Consider the following 17,568-nt stretch of genomic DNA (forward strand, 5'->3'; position numbering starts at 1 on the left):
TTCTCAAAAATGCAAACAAAGGGTTGTCATAGATCAAATAATTCAATCAGGATTAAGTGGAACCACAGGACAAACAATTGAGAACACATAGATATCAACTACGGCAGATAGGATGATCGGTTAATGACTCAGTAAGACAGGAAAATGAGTACCAAAACAGTAGTATCTTCATTGCAGAAACTGCCAGAGTACAACGACTCTAGTACACAGTAAGGAAAATAAGTATTTGCACGAGTGCATTGGTTCCCCAACCTAAACACATCCTAGAATTCAAAACCTGGAACACTGAAAACTGACCGACAATAGACAACGACTGAATAGAGAAGCATAAGGCAGCAGCTAGCTATCGCAAGTTTTATTAGCCTTTTCAGTGTGGTGAACTTCTTGACACATTACTGCCACGATGGTATCTCGACCATTTGGTTTTGAACTCCTTCAGCATAGGATGAGGCTGGCCCACGCCCATCAATCTCTAGATCTGAAACAAATGGGAGGAGCGGTCAAACAAAATATTATGACACTAAATAGCAGACAAAAAATCAGGTCGAGGCAAAATGTGCATACAGCTGCCTTCAAAGTGTTCTTGCGTAAGCAGAGCAAAAGCGAGCTGTTGCAGCTGTGGCGTCCTTCCATGGGCCAGCTGAGTCATTTGATTGGCTGATTGCTAATCAGAGTCTTCGTACAAACCCTCATCATCGGAAGCCTCATCAAAAGACCGAATGTCTAACTGATAGCGCAGCATACCACCAATGCCACCAAATCCTCTACAGAACTGAGATCCCTCCTGTGATTTGTTAGTGACAAACTCAAGCGAGCAACCAAACTTCTTGTACTCGTTAGCGAACCATTCCAACAAAGAGATTTTTTCCTGAACTTCCAACTCAGCATTAGTCTCAGCATCGCGGAAATTGCTCTGGTCCACTTCCTGCTCTTTGTTCAGATGTTTGACAATAATTTCCCCAGAGACACTGTGCTTCAGCGCATATCTGTTGATATCAAGATTCTCCCACACTATAAGAGTCTCAACAGCACCCATTTCAAGAGCCTTTAGAGTGTCATCAACACCAAAGACATATTTTCCAGTATCTTGACTGATCTCTTCAAAATACTTGCCAATTAACTTCTTCTCCTGTATGAACTTCACATTTGCTAGAATCTCAGCTGACAACTCAATAGCTTGGTTGAAACCATTCTCGCCACCGTAAGAAACATCAACCACATTAAGTATCTTAACTTGAAGTCTCTGATCAAACATATCAGATTGGCTCAGCTCTGTCTTGAAATCAGCAGAACCAGCAAGAATTAGTCCAGAGACATTAGGCTGACTTGTAGCTGGATTGATGAAAAACTGAGTAGCAAGCTCAGCAGTTTTCCGGACATAGTTATGACGCTTTTCCATCCGAAGACGAGCAAAACGTAAAGCTGACTGCCCTCCTCTACCATGCTTCTTTGGGAGATCAACGGTGAATTTGTGAAGCACCTCACGGGTATTTCCACTCAGTGTGCCAAAAAGAGTGCCGTTACCATCCATAATAATGAAGCCAAACTTGTCATCAGATTCCAAGAGCTCATTTAAAGCCTCAGTGTGGAATTTGTTATCACAAAGGTACAGCGACACATTTATAGGCTTGAATGGCTCAAAGTCAATGGTAACTTTCTTTTCCTTTCCATCATCAGTAACAATGGTTCCAGTGTAGAGAACCAAACCATTGGGAGGAACTCTGTTATAGAGCTTCAGCCTCTGCTGAGCTGAGGTGATGGCACCCAAAACAGATTGGCGATTCACTCTACTCTTAATGTTTGAAGCAGTACCATACTCATCACCTAACATCTTTGCCACTCGAGCAACCTGATCACGTGGAGGCATAATAAGAGAGATCATGCTTGTGCCATTGCCTCTAGCTGATTCCAGTGCCTTTATTAGCTTCTTAATCTTCCAGATTTCAATGTTCCTATCAGTTTCCTGGCTCTCAGACATCTTGTTAGATCCTGGAGGAGACTAGTTCACCTGTAAACAGTCAAACACGCACACCAACAGAATATGAGGGGCTTGAAATTTAAAAAAAAAAGAAATCAGCTGCACACCCCATAGAAACGATTGTAAATGAATCAAATGAAATAGGAGAACTCGATCAAAATATTGACTGCAGATACTGCATAGACTTAATTGTTAGACCAAAGTTGCATTAATGATACCCAAACTGGGCGAGCAATTACGGTCCAAAAAGAGAAAAAGAAATGATAGCCACAATCACTAACTACTAAAACATTGATTTGATTGTGGAAGTGAATTTACAGAAAACAGCATACTTTTAAACACAGTATCGACTGTGAACTGCGACAGTCTAGTAATAATAAAGCATGTTATGTTAATATGCATGTAGTTCCGTTCTCAGATATTTGAAAAGAATTTTGCAGCACAGATAGAACAATTAAGCATACAAGGAAAGGTTATTGGCTTGTTCATAATGGAAGTTCTTTTTCATTTGGGAAAAGAAAGTTCAAGCAGATAGATAGTCCCCACTCCCCACAAAAACTGGAGAACATACAGAACCACACTCAGTAAGTATCTTAAAAGTTCTCCAGTGAAAAAATGATACCAAGTATACAGTCATCAAGCTAATGCGGAGCAGTCCTAGGATAATATAGCAAAATTGGCTATACATATCACAAGTCAAAAAATCTAAAAGGAAGCAAATCATGTGCCAGCCAACATAGTGAAACACAACTTTATGCTCATGTTTTATAAGGACACCCCAACTCCATTGATCTAGTTAATACTTGATATAGATATGACATATTAATTGAGCAGTACTATAAAATATGACCATAAAGTATTCTATTTCGAGCTTCCCTAAGATCCCCTCTCTCTTAATAAATAGATATCAAGTATTAACTAGGTCAATGGAGTTGGAGTGTCCTTAAGTCTGTCCATGACATCAATTGAGCAGTACTACAAAATATGAGCATAAAGTCGTGGTTCACTATGTTGGCTGGCACATGATTTGCTTCCTTTTAGAATGTAGCAGAGAATATTAAGAGATCTATAAGCTAGTGCTAGTACAACTGGACCTAGTGCACTACGAATTATTATGAAGAAAATAATTCTTCAGAGATGTAAACCTCAAAATTTCCACAAAAGAAACTAATAGGGGACAATCATGCCATACAAATGGAATTATAAATACAGAAATGGATCAATAACTGCAGCACACTAGTTGTGATGATGCAATGTGTATTAGGTGTGATGATGCAATGTAGCTGCAGCACATTCTTCAGAGATGTCCAAAGAAATAATTCTTCAGAGATGTCATGTGAATCGTGCTTGCATAAGTGAATTTTTCTGTATTCTCCGGTCCAACCAATCAATTATATGCTATTAGATGCACTGCATGCATCCAGTGCATCTAGTAGTGCTAGCTTTAGGTCAACAAAAAACATAGTCTGTAGACACGAGTAGCTTCTAGTACTGCGGCGGCTTAGAGAATTAAATCTTTGCTTGACTCAAACCAGCCGATAAGCTCTGCTGGTACTACCGGTAAAGGAAAAACTCAAAACGTCCAAGTAGAAATGCACAAAACAGGCAAGTGAAGAACTGTTTGCATAATTAGTTAGGCTCTACAACAGCTAAACATAATCAACTATGACTACAAATTTAACCCAATAGAACAATTTGACATTCCAGATACCAATAGAAAAGGCAGTGCACTACATTGGAGCCTACCTGCAACTCGAGGTTTTCCTCCTTTCAGATCGTCGAGCTGACTTCCAGGACTATTAATCCAGCGACACTTCCGGGACAATTAATCCAGCGAGGTAATGGTATCAACTACACCACAAGGACACGACAAAAAAATAAATCAGTCCTTGCACAATGGTCATATCTACAAGGGCAACAAGCAGACAATAAGCTAGAAAAAAGATTACACACATGGTTCAGTTGCACACCAACAGCAAAACAAAACAACATAGTTCACGCATGGAGTGATTCATTATTTCTAATACATAACACAGGATAATATGACACTAGCTCCAAGACTGGCTTCTTTTAGGTCCTAATGCTGCTAGTACCCCATGTCACTGCAAGTCAAAGCTAGTACACACATAAAATAAGTAGATCCTCAGGAAACCGTTCAAATTTGTAAAGGACCACTCACTAGCACTGCCAAACCTGATTGCTAGCTGTCCATGTACAACAAAAATCTGAATTCAAAACACGAGCAGGTAATTAAAAAAAAAAAATTGGAGATGAAGATAAGATGAACATGCTACATGGCAGTCCTAGCTCAAACATTGTTAGAGGTTATAAGGCTACAACCGTGTACCTACGTACTTTGTTTTGAGCAGGAAAAAAATCAATCATATTTATTTGCAACTTGCAGCAGGTGTTATTACACATGAAACAATCAAGAATTGTCAGCAGCCTAAATACAACAGCAGATCAACCACATCCTTACAAGGCTACAACCAGATCAACAAGGCACGAACAGCTAATAGCCTAATACAGCAGCTCAGGTTCTTGACCGTGATCTGGAGCAGCAAGGTTGGGCTGTAGCAAACTTTCGGATCTGGTTCAACGAGCTCTTCAGTGCGGGAAAAGGAATGAAAGGGGGAAGGAGTAACGTGGAAGAGGTGAAGGGGATAACCTGGTTCGCCGAACCACCGTCGCCGGAGGGGAGAAAAGCCTCGAGGTGGCGTAGTAGAGCTCGACGGAAGGAGGACGGAGGCGGAGTTGAGTTCTGGCGAAGGAGGACGCGGGCGGAGGAGACCTCGGACGAAGGAGGAGGGCTTGGGACGGAGGCGGAGTGGTTGCTCCGGTCGCCGGAGGAAGGATATCGGAAGCGTCGGACCCAGCGCCGCCGCTCTCTATCACGAGGAGAGCGAGGGTTTCGTTCCCGTGGGAGCTGTTTTTTTTTTTTTTTTTTTTTTTTTTGAACTGGGAGCTGTTTTTTTTTCTTTGTTGAGGATGCTAGCGGCTCCTGTAGGGAACTGCTATACGCCGACCTGGTCGGCGCTTGCGGGGTGCCGCACACCCCAGCGACCAGGTCGGGTAGTTTGGGCCGCGGCCCATTATCTCAGGTACGTTTTTTTTCTTTTTTCTTCTTCTCTTTCTTCTGTTTTTTTTGTTATTAATATTTTTCTTTTTCAAAATCTAACACTTTTTATGAAATTATTTTTCAAGATTTTTTTCAAAATATGAATTTTTTTAAATTCAACAGTTTTAAAATGTGAACGATTTTATATTTTGAATATCTTTCAAAAAATTATAATTTTCAAAATTTGAACATTTTTCACGTTTGAACGGTTTTTAAATTTGAACAATTTTTAAATTTGAACATTTTTCATGTTTGAACAATTTTTAAGTTTGAACGATTTTTAAATTTGAACGGTTTTTAAATTTGAACATTTTTCATGTTTGAACAATTTTCATGTTTGAACGATTTTTAAATTTGAACGATTTTCGGATTTTGAACGGTTTTTTATATTTGAACATTTTTTTAATTTAATTTTTTTAAATATTTCTATTTTTCGAATCTGAAAATAAAAGTAAAAAAAAGAAACAGAAAAAACGAAAGAAAAACGAAAACAGAAAACAGAAAAAAGAAAACAGGAAAAAAAGAAACAAAAAATAAGAAACAAAAAAGAAAAGAAAATCGAAAAAGGAGGCAGCCCGCACCTAACTGGGCCGGCCCGTACCGCGCGCGGGGTGTGCGGCGCGCGGTACGCGCCGACCTTGTCGGTGTATAGGGTTTGCTGCTCCTGTACGCCGCGAGTTGCGGCGCCGAAGCGACCCGCCGCACGGGCCAACGGGCCGGCCCGGCACAGTCCTTCATGTGCTGGGCCTTGCCATGCCGGCCCACGTGCCTCGTCTTCAGGCCCAAGCATGGTACGAAAGGTAGCTAGGCTGGCCCATAGTCCAGGTACCCATCGTGTCGATTTTGGCGCGCTACTATTAGCATACCAATCGCGTGCGCGCTTTTTTCAGTCCGCTACTAGTTTTTTTTTTTTGCAATTTAAAAAAAAAAGCTAGGAGCAACGCCTAGCTGTCCACGTGATTTTACACAGAAGACCCTAAAAACCAAAAAAAGCAAACGAGTCCATGTTGCCTCCTCGTGGAGTTCACGAGATTAGGAGAGGAGTCGGATCGGGGCGTCAGAGGTGGGTATTGGAGCAGGGCGTTGGAGGTGGTCACCGTCGTCGGGAAGGAGGTTGTCACCGTTGGCGGAGAGGAGGTGGTCACCGTCATCGGGGAGGAGGTGGTCACCGTCGTCGAGGAGGAGGTGGTCGATGTTGCCAAAGAGGAGGTGTTTGTAGTCGTCGGGGAGGAGGTGGTCACTGTCGTTGGGGAGGAGGTGGTCGTCGTCGCCGAAGAGAAGATGCTGGAAAAGTGAAAGAGGATGAGGGAAAAGAATGTGGAGAAGGGGAAGAGGATGAGAGGAGAAGGTGGAGAAGTGGAAGAGGATGAGGAAGAAAAAAGGTGGAGAAGTGGAGGGGATAAGATGGAGAAATGGAAGATGATGAGCGAAAGATGATGGAGAAGTGGAAAAGTAATTTTTTTTTGAAAATTTTCAGATTTTTTTTCATCAAAATCTTAAACCTTAAAAAACACTGTTTTCTTTTCGATTTTTCAGATTGTAGAAAATCGGTAAACGGCCGTAGGCGGTTGAAATCAGATTTAAAATTTTCCATAGATACATTTCATATGAAAAACCTTTTGATCATGCAAAATCTAAAGCCATTTTACTGAAACATGGAACCATTTTGTAAAATATGTCGAAATTTATGTTTGTTAATTTTCTTTAAAACTATATGACATAACACATGGCCATCTCGAAGGATTTTATTTTAAAATTTTCTACAATATCATTTTTTTTCAAAACTAAAAAGGAGATATCAATTCGTTGGTGGGGGTGCAAATCCTAGAAATTAGTAGCATGCCAAAATATGGCACGCTGGGTGCCTAAATGGGGCACGCTACTAATAAGCAATAGCATGCCAAAATAGGGTACGCTACCAATAGTTCTTTCACTATCAACCATCTCTACAACTTAGAAATCACTCAGATGAATAATATCCATTTCATAAAAGAGTTCTACTTGAAACATCTCACGAATTCACCGACTCAACTAACCATTCAACACGATGTCACAATATGACTCTTCAGTGGCTAAGCTACCTCTTGTAGCTTCACACCTCTATACACAGAACAATTGTGTAATTGAAGCATATACGTACCTAGAGAATTGAAATGTACGAAGTAACAATAACTGCCCGGAGTTTAATATCAAACCACTGCCAGCAAAAGATTTATTTACCCTGGAAAAGGGCTCAAGAACTTTCATCAACAGATATCTGCTCGTTGACCACTACACACGATCAGCAACCAGCATAGCACGAAATAAAGGATGGGGGCATAACCATGTTACGGCAGACAACTGAACAAAATTCCCTTCCCCATCTCACCTTCGGCACATCTAAGTCTCACAGATGAAGTTTAGCACCTGAAAATCAATCTTCATGAAGCACAAATAACATCCCCGACGACTAAGATTAAAAAAGTGTATGTCAACCATGTCATTTACAGAAAAAAAAAAATTCTTCATCAAACTTTAGGAGTTAGGTCTGCGATTTCAGAATTGAATGAAAGCATGCGAAGAAATGATGAGAATGTAGAGTTTGCATTATTTGAAGATCTGCTTAATGGACTAAAGTCGCTGTTATTAGATGCTGATCCCTATCCAAAATAGATGACATAATTACACCCTGTTGCATGATAGAGAAAAAATGCCTACCTGCATGATCAAACTATTTCGCTGCAACTCAAGGTTGCACTCTATATATCATGATCATCAATATATATACAGAAATAACAACATTGCAGGTTCATGGAATTCCAATGATAATTCTTGATTTCGAGTCATGAGGGTATATTACTGAACAGCTCCACTGTTTACTCTACCACCTAGAGTCATTTATCAAACACACTGAATATGTGAGGACATGTCCAAAAAAGGATCGGTTCAAAACTACACTGGATCGACTTGTACACATACCTGTAACCTGAATAGAGAGATCGTTTGGGAAAGAATTTTTCAGGCCACTGTTAACTTCTATGCCCCTTTGGGAGATAGGAATTGATATCCGAGTCCTTGCTTGTCAAGATCGAGCATCTGCAGGAGCAAGAAAACTGCAATTGCCTTCATGCTGTGGATGGCAGTGCTGCGCCTGCGCAGCTTGCTAGCCCGTTGGTAGATTAGGGAGGACGCTGGCGGACGGGAGGGATTCGAAGCAGGAGTCGAAGGAGATGACCTGGGGATGCAGCCAGGAGGCACGGGAACCAGCCCTAAGCTAATTGAATCAAAACAAAAGTACAAAACACAATCTACATTCTACTTCTGCGCTGTGCGGATCAAGTCATGGGATCCATAGAGTTGTTCAAAAAAATCTTAAACTAGCAGGTCGGGATCAGAGTCGGCTCGGTCCAGCAGCAACCCCAGGCTGTCGACAACCTCGTAAATCTCGGCTGATTTCGGGTGATATGTGTCTTGCACCAAGAACTTGTGCACCTCACCGTCCAGCTTTATCCAACTGTAGGCAGACAGCTTCTGCACGTTCTTGCTCCTCATCAGGTCCCTTATCTCCCTCACATCACCCCAGAGACCTGCATCGGCGTAGATGTTGGACAAGAGGACATAGATCGACGAGTTGTCGGGCTCCATTAACAGGAGCTTGCTCGCGGCGAGCTTGGCGAGCTTAACATCAGCATGGACTCTGCAGGCACTGAGCAGAGTGGTCCAGATCACTGCATTTGGTTCGACCTCCATGTCACAGACGAACTTGTACGCCTCCCACAGACTTCCTGATTTACAGTGGAGGTCCACTATGCATGCGCAATGCTCAACTTGAGGGGAAAGATGGTGTTTCCTTTTCATCTCTTCAAAGAATGACATGCCTTGGTCTATCAAGCCAGCATGTGTGCACGCTGCCAGCAGTGCCACAAAGGTGATCTCGTTAGGCTGGACCCCGTCCTCCTCCATCTTTTCATACAAGCCGATCGCGTCTTCTGCAAAGCCGTTCATTGCTAGGCCTCTGATCATGGAGTTCCAAGTGATGACCCCCTTTTGTTCCATCCGGTCGAAGACACCACGGGCTCGGCCAACATGCCCGCACCTGGTATACATGTCGATTAGTGCGGATCCTAGGTAACTGGTAAGTGGCAGTCTTTGGCTCTCGGCATAGTTCCCAATCTGCTCTACTAGTTCATCAGAACCCAGCTGAGCACACGCAGACAGCACGCCAACAAGTGTCACTTCATTTGGCCTGCAATCGGTTGCCTTCATCTTCTCAAACAGCTCTAGAGACTCATGTGGCCTGCCATTCTGCGCATAACCAGCAATCATAGTACTCCATGCCACGACATCTCTCCGCGACATACGGTCAAACTCCTGACGCGCCTCGTCAATAGCCCGACACTTCACATACATCTCCATCAAAGCAGTGTGCACTATCACGTTCTGCAAGTCCTCCTCCTCGACCAGAGCCCTTACCCGCTTTCCAGTATCAAGATCACCGGACTTGGCACAGATCGAGAACACCGTCGTGATGGTGATAGCGTTTGGCCTCGCGCCCTCGCCCAGCATCCGGTCAAACAGCGTCAACGCTTCCCGGAACTCTCCGCGGTGAGAGTAGCACGCGATCATTGAATTCCACGAAGCGGACGTCCTCCTGGACATGCCATCAAACAGCTTCCTGGCCTTATCCACGTCGCCGGCCTTTGAATATCCGGTGATCAAACAGTTGATCGGTATCGGATCCTTCACCGGCATCTCCTCGAAGACCCTCACAGCAGACCCCATGTCCCCGTTCTTGGCGTAGAAATCCACCAAGGCCGTGTGCACAAAGACATCCCCGAGAAGCCCGCGTACAAGCGCGTGGCAGTGCACCTGCCTGCCCTGGCAGGACGCAGCCGAGAGCGCGCACGACTTGACGACGAGCGGGACACAGCCGACCGGGACGTTGGCGCCCTTGCGGTGCATCGAAGAGAGGGCCTGGAGGAGCTCCTGGTGCGAGGAGAGCCTGGAGAGCGCCGAGAGGAGGATGCCGCAGAGCGCCGGGGTCGGGCGCGGCACCGCGTCGAACAAGTGGCGTGCGGCGCGGGAGGTGCTGGCGTCGGAGAGGAGGGCGTGGAGCGGTCGGGTCTTGAGGAGGCAGGCCTCCATTGCTGGCAGTGGGCGGTGCTCGGCGGGAGAGTTGGGACCGCGGCGGCGGCGGGAGCGGTTAGCGTGGGTGTTTGTTGCCTCGATAGGGTGCGGCGGCGGCGGCAAGGCATGTCGCGGTGCGGAAAGATGCGGCTCGGCTCACTTGTTCAGTTATATGGCAGTGCAGACGTTGTCGCGGCGACCGGCCGACCGCTGTCCGTCGTGCGCGATGCGGGACGGCGGCGATGCTTTGGGTTTGGGAAAGCATCGGCGAGGGCGCCGCCGGCCGTGCTTGCTCGCAGGGGACGGCTCCGCTAGACTGCTACTAGTTGCTCTGGCCAAGTAAAATCACACCTCAGAACTCAGGCAGATACGTGCACAGTAGCAACTAAAAACTGAGAACACATTTGCCATGGCCAGACACAAAAGGGAAAGTGTATATTTGAAAATAAATAAAAATAAATCGGTCATGTTCTCTAGAACTTTTGGATTACCATCAAATCATGGTCATCCTCCTTGATCCATATAAAACCTCTCAGACTAGAAATTGTAGGAACGTTCTGCTCAAATTGGATGCAGCTGAAACTAGGAAATGTGCAGTTTTAAGTGACCAAGACTAATTTATTAATTTTTCGATAAAATAAATATATTGATATCGCAAAAATAACAAGATATCGAAAGACATTAAGATGAACGCAGCCATGAATAAAATATAAAAAAAAATCCCGTTGTAGTGATGAAGCACTTGCAACAACAACACTCTAACCATACCAAAGATCACATCCAGACCGCAAACTAGGTTCTTCAAAAACAACGTGTTCAGAAAGAAAACAATACACAAACGTTATCGTTATCCGATCAAATATCTTGAGTTTCCGCCCTAAAGAAAGACCGAGATCCCAAAGCAATGCTTTTTAGGGAGGCCATTGCTAGGTACAACCAATAAAAGCAAGACCTTGAGTTTTTATCCTAGAAAATCGTGGCTTGGTACCCGAAACACCACAAGAAATGGTGTCCACTGTGTTGTCATCTCTTCCTGCCAGGGCCGCTGCTGCAAGTTCTCAACAGTCGACACGTAGAATAACCTGTGCCGCATGTCTTTAACAGTTTAACGCAACCAAAACTCCTCTCCACAAATATCTAACTAGACATATATCCTATACAAGCAACCACTGGTGCTTAAAAAAAGATTTGTTTATTTTATAAACACCCCACTAATCATCTTGCATTTGTAAATAAAAGAATCGGCCACATTGGAAATAATGTGTGGTGAAGAAAGAGATAAGAACAGCTATATGCAGACTTGTACTTCCTCCATTCCGAGATGTACTCGCTTTGTCCGAGATTTGTTAAAATTTGGATGTATCAAGACACTGAATAGCAAATCTAAGACAACCTTCATAGGACAGAGGTAGTATTATGTTTTGGAAAACATGCTACACCAGAATAGTATTCATGTCGTCACACACCAGAATAATGCAAGTCTGCTGTGTCGTCGTCACAACACAAATGAGCCAAATAACTGTAGTTGTACATTTTACATGGTACGTGGCACAAGGGAATCATATGAAAGTCGAACGAAAAAGCACTGGACAGATCACCACAAGCTAGTTCAGCACAGGCATTAAATCATTAAAAATATACTCACTGTTCATAGGACGGACGGAGTATCTTTACAACTTAGACAGAACAACAAGGACAAAGAGAGTTAGACAGCAGCAGACATCATCCACAACATTGCACTGTTCAGATGGAGAAAAGCTTCAGGCGGAAGTTTGATAGCCTCTTCACCGTCTCCATTCCGTTTTGACTCCTCTATCTGCAGATAGCAGAATGAAAACAAGCGAAATATCAGAAATGAAAAAGCAAAACCCAATGCTTAGGTTTCAGAATTCTACAATTTATAGAGGTTGACATTTCTCATAAACATGCAATTCTAACTTGCAAGCTCTAAAATCTATTCCTAATCAGATACACACAGCTACATTCCAACGTCAGCAACCATATATCTGCAGATAGAGGCTGGGGCTACCCCATTTGGAAAAAATATATCTGCAGATAGCTAAATGCCTAAATGCACTGCATGTCCATTGGCATCTCTATGATGACACATACTGTGTTACTTTTCAGTACATCATTCGTGTCAGGAGGTTGGTGGCGTTGGCCACAAAGGGATATATGTCCTAGTTGAGGTACCATTTATAATTGGCTATGTAATGTTTGATTTCGCTCTTGATTATGTAGCTTGTCGTTATCTTTGTTGACAGATTGCACAAATATTGTAATGATAATGCAATAATTTGGTTTATGTGCACTTTCAGATGCAGAGGGCGAGATAGTTTTTAGCTACCTTATCTGGGAAAAATATTTATCAGTTGTCAGAGCATTGCTAACACCATTTTGAACTGATCTTTGTGTATGCAACAATTGCAAACTCAGCCTAGTGTTCTCTTTTTCATGAAAATTCAAGTGGGAACAAAACTTACTGTTTGGAGCAGAAGGAAGAGACTGGCGGCGGGTGAAGCCATTCTTGTCAACCGGTAGATCAAAATCTAATCTGGGTGGTCCTCGCAATTTTGCCTTTAAGGATTCTGTTGGAGCCATATAGCTTGGCTTCCTTGGTGGAACTGGAGTGTTCTTGGTTCCACTCTCTGGATATTCTGAATTAGAGAATGAAGACCTCCTCTTAGTTCTAACTTGTCCATTAGACAGAGGCTCTTCCTTGTACCTAGTTTCTTCTTTCTTTTCTATGGTATCATCTCCATTATCAAGGTTTCGCAGTTCAATGACTTCATCTGCTTGAGCGAGTATACTAGGTTCATTAGATGTTTCCTCAGTTAAGAATGGTGTCTCCATATTTGAATTTTCCAAAAGATCGCTACTGTGAGGATCGTGAGTTTCAGGAGGAAACGAAGCCTCACATGCACTCTGCAGTGGTTTCTCACATTGATTGTCGTGATGGCCAGAGATACCATTCACCACACTGGATATCTTTGAGGAGTCAGCCATGGAATCAGATATCTTTGGCTCGTCAGTTATGGAATTTGGTACCTTCGAGGCATCAGCCTTTGAATTAGATATCTTAGAGGCCTCAACCATGGAGTTAGTTGCTTTTTTAAGGTTCCTTTTAACCTTCTCAAGTTCAGATAACTGGCTATCTGGTACTGAATCAGCAGGCGATCCAGAGAATTTCCTTGGATTTCTTTTTGATTTTTCAGGTTCAACAGTATTTGTTTGAGTCTCAACTGTAGCAGCAGAAAACTTCCGAACATTACGCTTTAACTTTGCTGATTTAGTTTCCATGGCATAACTGGCCTTCTTTACTTGTGGTTTCCCATCAGCGACTATTTTTGGTTTGGAAACAGGTCTCCAGATGCAGCCTATTGTCCATCTCTCCAGCCAGTTGTAGGCTGAATTGGGGTCCATCTCGTCATATTGAAAGTGAAGAGCTTGTACGGAAGTTGACGAAGACAAAAGCTATAAATATGCAAATATGAGTTAGAACAAGAACAACTCTGGAACACAATTAGAAAGTAAACTTGGTGTGATGACATGCATTTCTTCGATAAGAATGGGTAGGATCGATACTTTTTTCCTCACAAGAAATAATTTGTGTCGAAATAAATTGCATACCTTTCGGACATATGCATTTGAAGCTAGCTTCTCCTTCCATGCATCCGACGACTTATCACCCTGATAGATGCAAGCAACAGCTGTTTCAGATTCTTCTGACATACTAGCTATCAAACAGTGAAAATTGCACAAGGGGGATACAGCATTAAGTTTTAAAGCTTTGAGAAATAACCTTCCGATGAAAAGAAAAGAAAAGAAAAGAAGAAGCATAAAAATAAAATACAGTTGCATGCTCAACATATACAATTCATACTGTAGTTCTGCAGAATAAATCTGTGACTTTTTCAACGGAATGGTTATTTCGGTTTTCTACTGGCTGCTTTAACTATAACCCCGGCTATTTTTATTGGCTTGAACAGGATACGTCTTATTTGAATTGACTGAATAAGTCAGAAAAGAAAAATCTTTCTTTTAGATTTCTGGTATTCTACAACTCTTTTCCACACTAATTACGAATTCTTTTCTTGGCCATTGAGATTCGTGGATAATTTGGAGTACTATTTAGGGCTAGATCATAGATCGTACCCATTTTCTGAACTTATGAATAGAAAATGCGTGTCGAACGATAACTTTTAAATGTTGTGTTGTAAAAGTGGTACTTCTTTGTATTTCTAAAATTGTAAAAATACTATAACAACAAATGTGGGATGGATTTAATGGTCACCATATCAACAGTGACAGTCAAATCTATGCTATGCGAAATCACCCACGAAGAACGTTATAGCTTTATAGGTTACTAAGACAGCCAGTTAGTCTATAAGTAAAGAATACCCTAAGAAAACATTTGTCATTCATGAATTATTTATAGGATACAGAGTCTCTTGAGTTGCAATGGGACCACATGAAACAAAAGCATGTTCGGTCTCCCAAGCACCCAGGAGGAAAATCCTCTATTCTACAACGATCTTCGAGGACAGGTCCATTAATCTAAGAATTAAAAACTAAGGATAAAAAGCAAACTGTCGTTCAATCAACGCAAATACAACAATACACTGAACCTGCACGTAAAAGTGACGCAATAATTAAGACCATGACACACAAAGGTGTACAGTTAACACTGTTTTCTTGCTATTGGTAGTATAATGCAGGTACAGAACATCTATTAAACACTAGGCTTGTATGCTGCTTCATATGCTGGGGACTACTTGAAGGCCATATTGCTGCTTTGATGTTGAGCCGTGCACTACTTTGTGCAACAAGTGCTTTATAAAAAAATATAGCGTGCCAGATATATTAGGACACTTTGAAGATTGCGGTCATTTATTCTCTATAACCAAATTATTAACTAAATAAAAGCAGAACATGCAAAAAGGCAGGGAGAATGGAGAGGTACTCACCCCAAAGTTACGTCGTCCAAACTTCACAGATAATTGCATGGCAGCATTAGAAAGTCTAGTATTTCTTCCACGAACTTGAGCTTGAAACTTTACAATCAGCCATGTCGCGCGAAGTGTCGAAACAGCCTGCCTCCTTACAAGATGCCCTCGAATCAGTGCCTGAAGTCTTATGATACCTTTTAACGCGCGGAATGCCCTGCGTGCCTGCGCAACAGGTTCACAACCATTCTAACATTAGCACCGTGCTACTGCAACTAAATGTAAATGACAATGTTCGTAACACACGGGTGATTACTACTTTTTAAGAAATCCAAGATTTAGATGCATTTGTTTTTGTAACGACAGTTAATGTAGGGACTCTGGAACACACTATTGTAGATGGTGCTTTTTATAGATTCCTAAAGAAAATTGTAAAAGTACTAAAGTAGCAGCAGACACTAATGATTTCGTATAAATCAGCCAATAAGCTTTTTTTAAGGATGGGTGAATTTCCTTTTTAACAGGCTGGCTATACTTGTTCCTTTTTCTGTTTTTTTTCATAATAGGTCTAGGAGCAACACTTGTAGAGTTTGCAGCCAGGATGACACGAACTGTGCAAATACTGTATAAATCAGTTAACGGAAAATGTGTTACCACGTACCAGGTAACCTCGAAAAGCCGCCTGTGCCTTGGTGGCTGCCAGTTCTTCCCTCAGTTTCTCGGGACTAATTGGCGTGTCAGACCCATTTCGGACCATGTTTCTGACTGCGCTCCCGTTGGCCAAGTTGGATATTCCATTGGTGACGAGTACCGGCTCTGAGATCACAGGAGAATTGCCAGAGAGTTCAGGCTCCTTCCCAGCAGTGTGTCCATTGCCGTTTGCAGTCTTGTACGTTTCAGTGACAAAAATATGGTCAGCTCAACGAGACAAAAAAAAGGAGCAGGAGAAAAGAAAACATCTCGATGCTATCAACTTCAAAGTCCGAACTGATTGTTTGCATAAGGTGCACACACACATATGTATGGCAAATTGACTCCTTGTGAATACAATTGTGGAAAATCTGTGTTCGAGACGGCTGTTGTGGAAACTTCAAATTGCTACGACTTTCACTCGAGCTATAGATAGACGAAATGCGTCGATAACCAAAAAATATGTAATTGGTAGCAACTGTGAAAGCAGACCTGAATGCATATGCGGAAATTCTTCACTGAGAATTGCATAAATCAAGTGTAAAACCCTCCTCTAGCAAACTACTAGTACCTGGTAACAACATATGCGGAGTATGAAAGTCCTTACCGGCAGTAAATCCTTTGCCTTGGCAGAACTGGACTTTGATGACTTCTTGCCGAGGAGCACCGACTTTATCCACTTGGCCGGGGATTTCCCCATCGTGGTAGCCTAAGCAGCCCAGACGCCGGAGATTCTGGACCTGTAATGCAGTAGGTCGGCTCGTCAACACACAGATCCAGACCGCACAAGTCATTTAAAATTTGGGAGAAAAACAAGAATGGCAAACGGAAATAGCATCAAGAAAACCAGTAGAACAAGGCTGGAAAATTCAGTCAGAAGCAAGCAGGGAGTGAGGGAGGGAGCAGCAGAGCGCACTGAAGGGCGACGATGTTGAGATGGAATGGCAACTGGAGGTAAAGCGCAAAGGCGAGAAAGCAAAGTCGCCAACCAACCAGAGTGGAGCTTGCTCTAGGGAGGAACGGATCTGAACAGACAGCGAAACTGCCACAGTAAACTCCCCATGAACCGGCCACGAACCCCAGGACCAAGCAACAAGCAAGCAGTTGGCGCAAAAGCAGAGGCGTTTGTTTCAGAAATGTATCTAGGCAAGCACGGACGTAATGCGGCACGGGGAATGGCGCGAGAGGCGGGCGAGCGGCGAACGCACCGGAGGAGGAGGACGCGCCGTGCGCCGAGCGGAGAAAGAAACCCCCTTCCCTTCCCTTCCGTCGGCAGCTACCTCTCTATCTATCTCTGTGTCTATCCGCGCCAACCACCGCTCAGTCACGCCTCCATTGCAGGCAGACGCGCACTGCTTCCCGGCCTCCTCCTATTTGTTCTGTAGCCTGGGGGGTGGCCGGTGGGGGTGGTGGAGCAGGGAGGTTGGGGCGAGACGAAGAGGCGCAAAAGGGCCGGAGATGACCCAGAGGCCAGAGCGCAACTGCCTGACTGACACGGTGAGACAGTGCGCGGGGCCCCGGGCAGCAGCGGAGTGCACCATCGCCTGCCTCTACGTACATATCCGTAAACTGACATGTGGGGCCATGCGCAACCGCGCTAGCAGGGATGCACTGCCGCGCCCACGCGGCTGGTCCCCGAGCGGCGGGACCTGATGAAAACCCCATCTCTGGGCACGAGATGTCAGTCACCTGCTACCGATCTCTTTTTTTTTGCGAAAACCTGCTATCGA

General features: G+C 43.4%; 3 protein-coding genes across 5 annotated transcripts; all 3 read right to left on the reverse strand.

Annotated features, from left to right (window-relative positions):
- Positions 1-145: 145 nt before the first annotated feature.
- On the reverse strand, positions 146-4,913 carry LOC127343600 (eukaryotic peptide chain release factor subunit 1-3). The gene is made up of 4 exons (XM_051369748.1): positions 4,647-4,913; positions 3,725-3,829; positions 565-2,008; positions 146-478 (listed from the first exon to the last, which is right to left on the reverse strand). The coding sequence occupies exon 3, from the start codon at positions 1,976-1,978 to the stop codon at positions 665-667; it is 1,314 nt and encodes a 437-aa protein (XP_051225708.1). The 5' UTR covers positions 1,979-2,008; positions 3,725-3,829; positions 4,647-4,913; the 3' UTR covers positions 146-478; positions 565-664.
- Positions 4,914-7,883: 2,970 nt separating this feature from the next.
- Positions 7,884-10,559, reverse strand: LOC127343601 (pentatricopeptide repeat-containing protein At1g08070, chloroplastic). The gene has a single exon (XM_051369749.1). It carries the CDS (start codon positions 10,218-10,220, stop codon positions 8,448-8,450), a length of 1,773 nt encoding a protein of 590 aa, XP_051225709.1. The 5' UTR covers positions 10,221-10,559; the 3' UTR covers positions 7,884-8,447.
- Positions 10,560-11,673: 1,114 nt separating this feature from the next.
- On the reverse strand, positions 11,674-16,578 carry LOC127343602 (protein IQ-DOMAIN 29). Of its 3 annotated transcripts, none has more exons than XM_051369752.2 (6): positions 16,446-16,578; positions 15,810-16,034; positions 15,170-15,373; positions 13,833-13,892; positions 12,686-13,676; positions 11,674-12,018 (listed from the first exon to the last, which is right to left on the reverse strand). In XM_051369752.2, exons 1-6 carry the CDS (start codon positions 16,536-16,538, stop codon positions 11,987-11,989), a joined length of 1,605 nt encoding a protein of 534 aa, XP_051225712.1. In that variant the 5' UTR covers positions 16,539-16,578; the 3' UTR covers positions 11,674-11,986. The 3 variants fall into 3 exon arrangements, with proteins under 3 accessions (XP_051225712.1, XP_051225710.1, XP_051225711.1); XM_051369750.2 differs by having other exon boundaries at positions 15,810-16,037; XM_051369751.2 differs by having other exon boundaries at positions 11,674-12,014; positions 12,682-13,676; positions 15,810-16,037.
- Positions 16,579-17,568: the final 990 nt, after the last annotated feature.

Source organism: Lolium perenne, chromosome 3 (genome assembly GCF_019359855.2).
Source record: "Lolium perenne isolate Kyuss_39 chromosome 3, Kyuss_2.0, whole genome shotgun sequence".
Lineage (NCBI taxonomy): Eukaryota > Viridiplantae > Streptophyta > Magnoliopsida > Poales > Poaceae > Lolium > Lolium perenne.

Bases quoted from the DNA above. Each gene is read 5' to 3' on its own strand.
- LOC127343602 (XM_051369750.2), bottom strand. From the start codon at position 16,538: ATGGGGAAATCCCCGGCCAAGTGGATAAAGTCGGTGCTCCTCGGCAAG. The intron at 16,038-16,445 runs GTAAGGACTTTC...ACTGAAACGTAC, and splicing joins AGGCAAAGGATTTACTGCCG to AAGACTGCAAACGGCAATGG. The intron at 13,893-15,169 runs GTGAGTACCTCT...TGCATCTATCAG, and splicing joins TTGGACGACGTAACTTTGGG to GGTGATAAGTCGTCGGATGC.
- LOC127343600 (XM_051369748.1), bottom strand. From the start codon at position 1,978: ATGTCTGAGAGCCAGGAAACTGATAGGAACATTGAAATCTGGAAGATT.
- LOC127343601 (XM_051369749.1), bottom strand. From the start codon at position 10,220: ATGGAGGCCTGCCTCCTCAAGACCCGACCGCTCCACGCCCTCCTCTCC.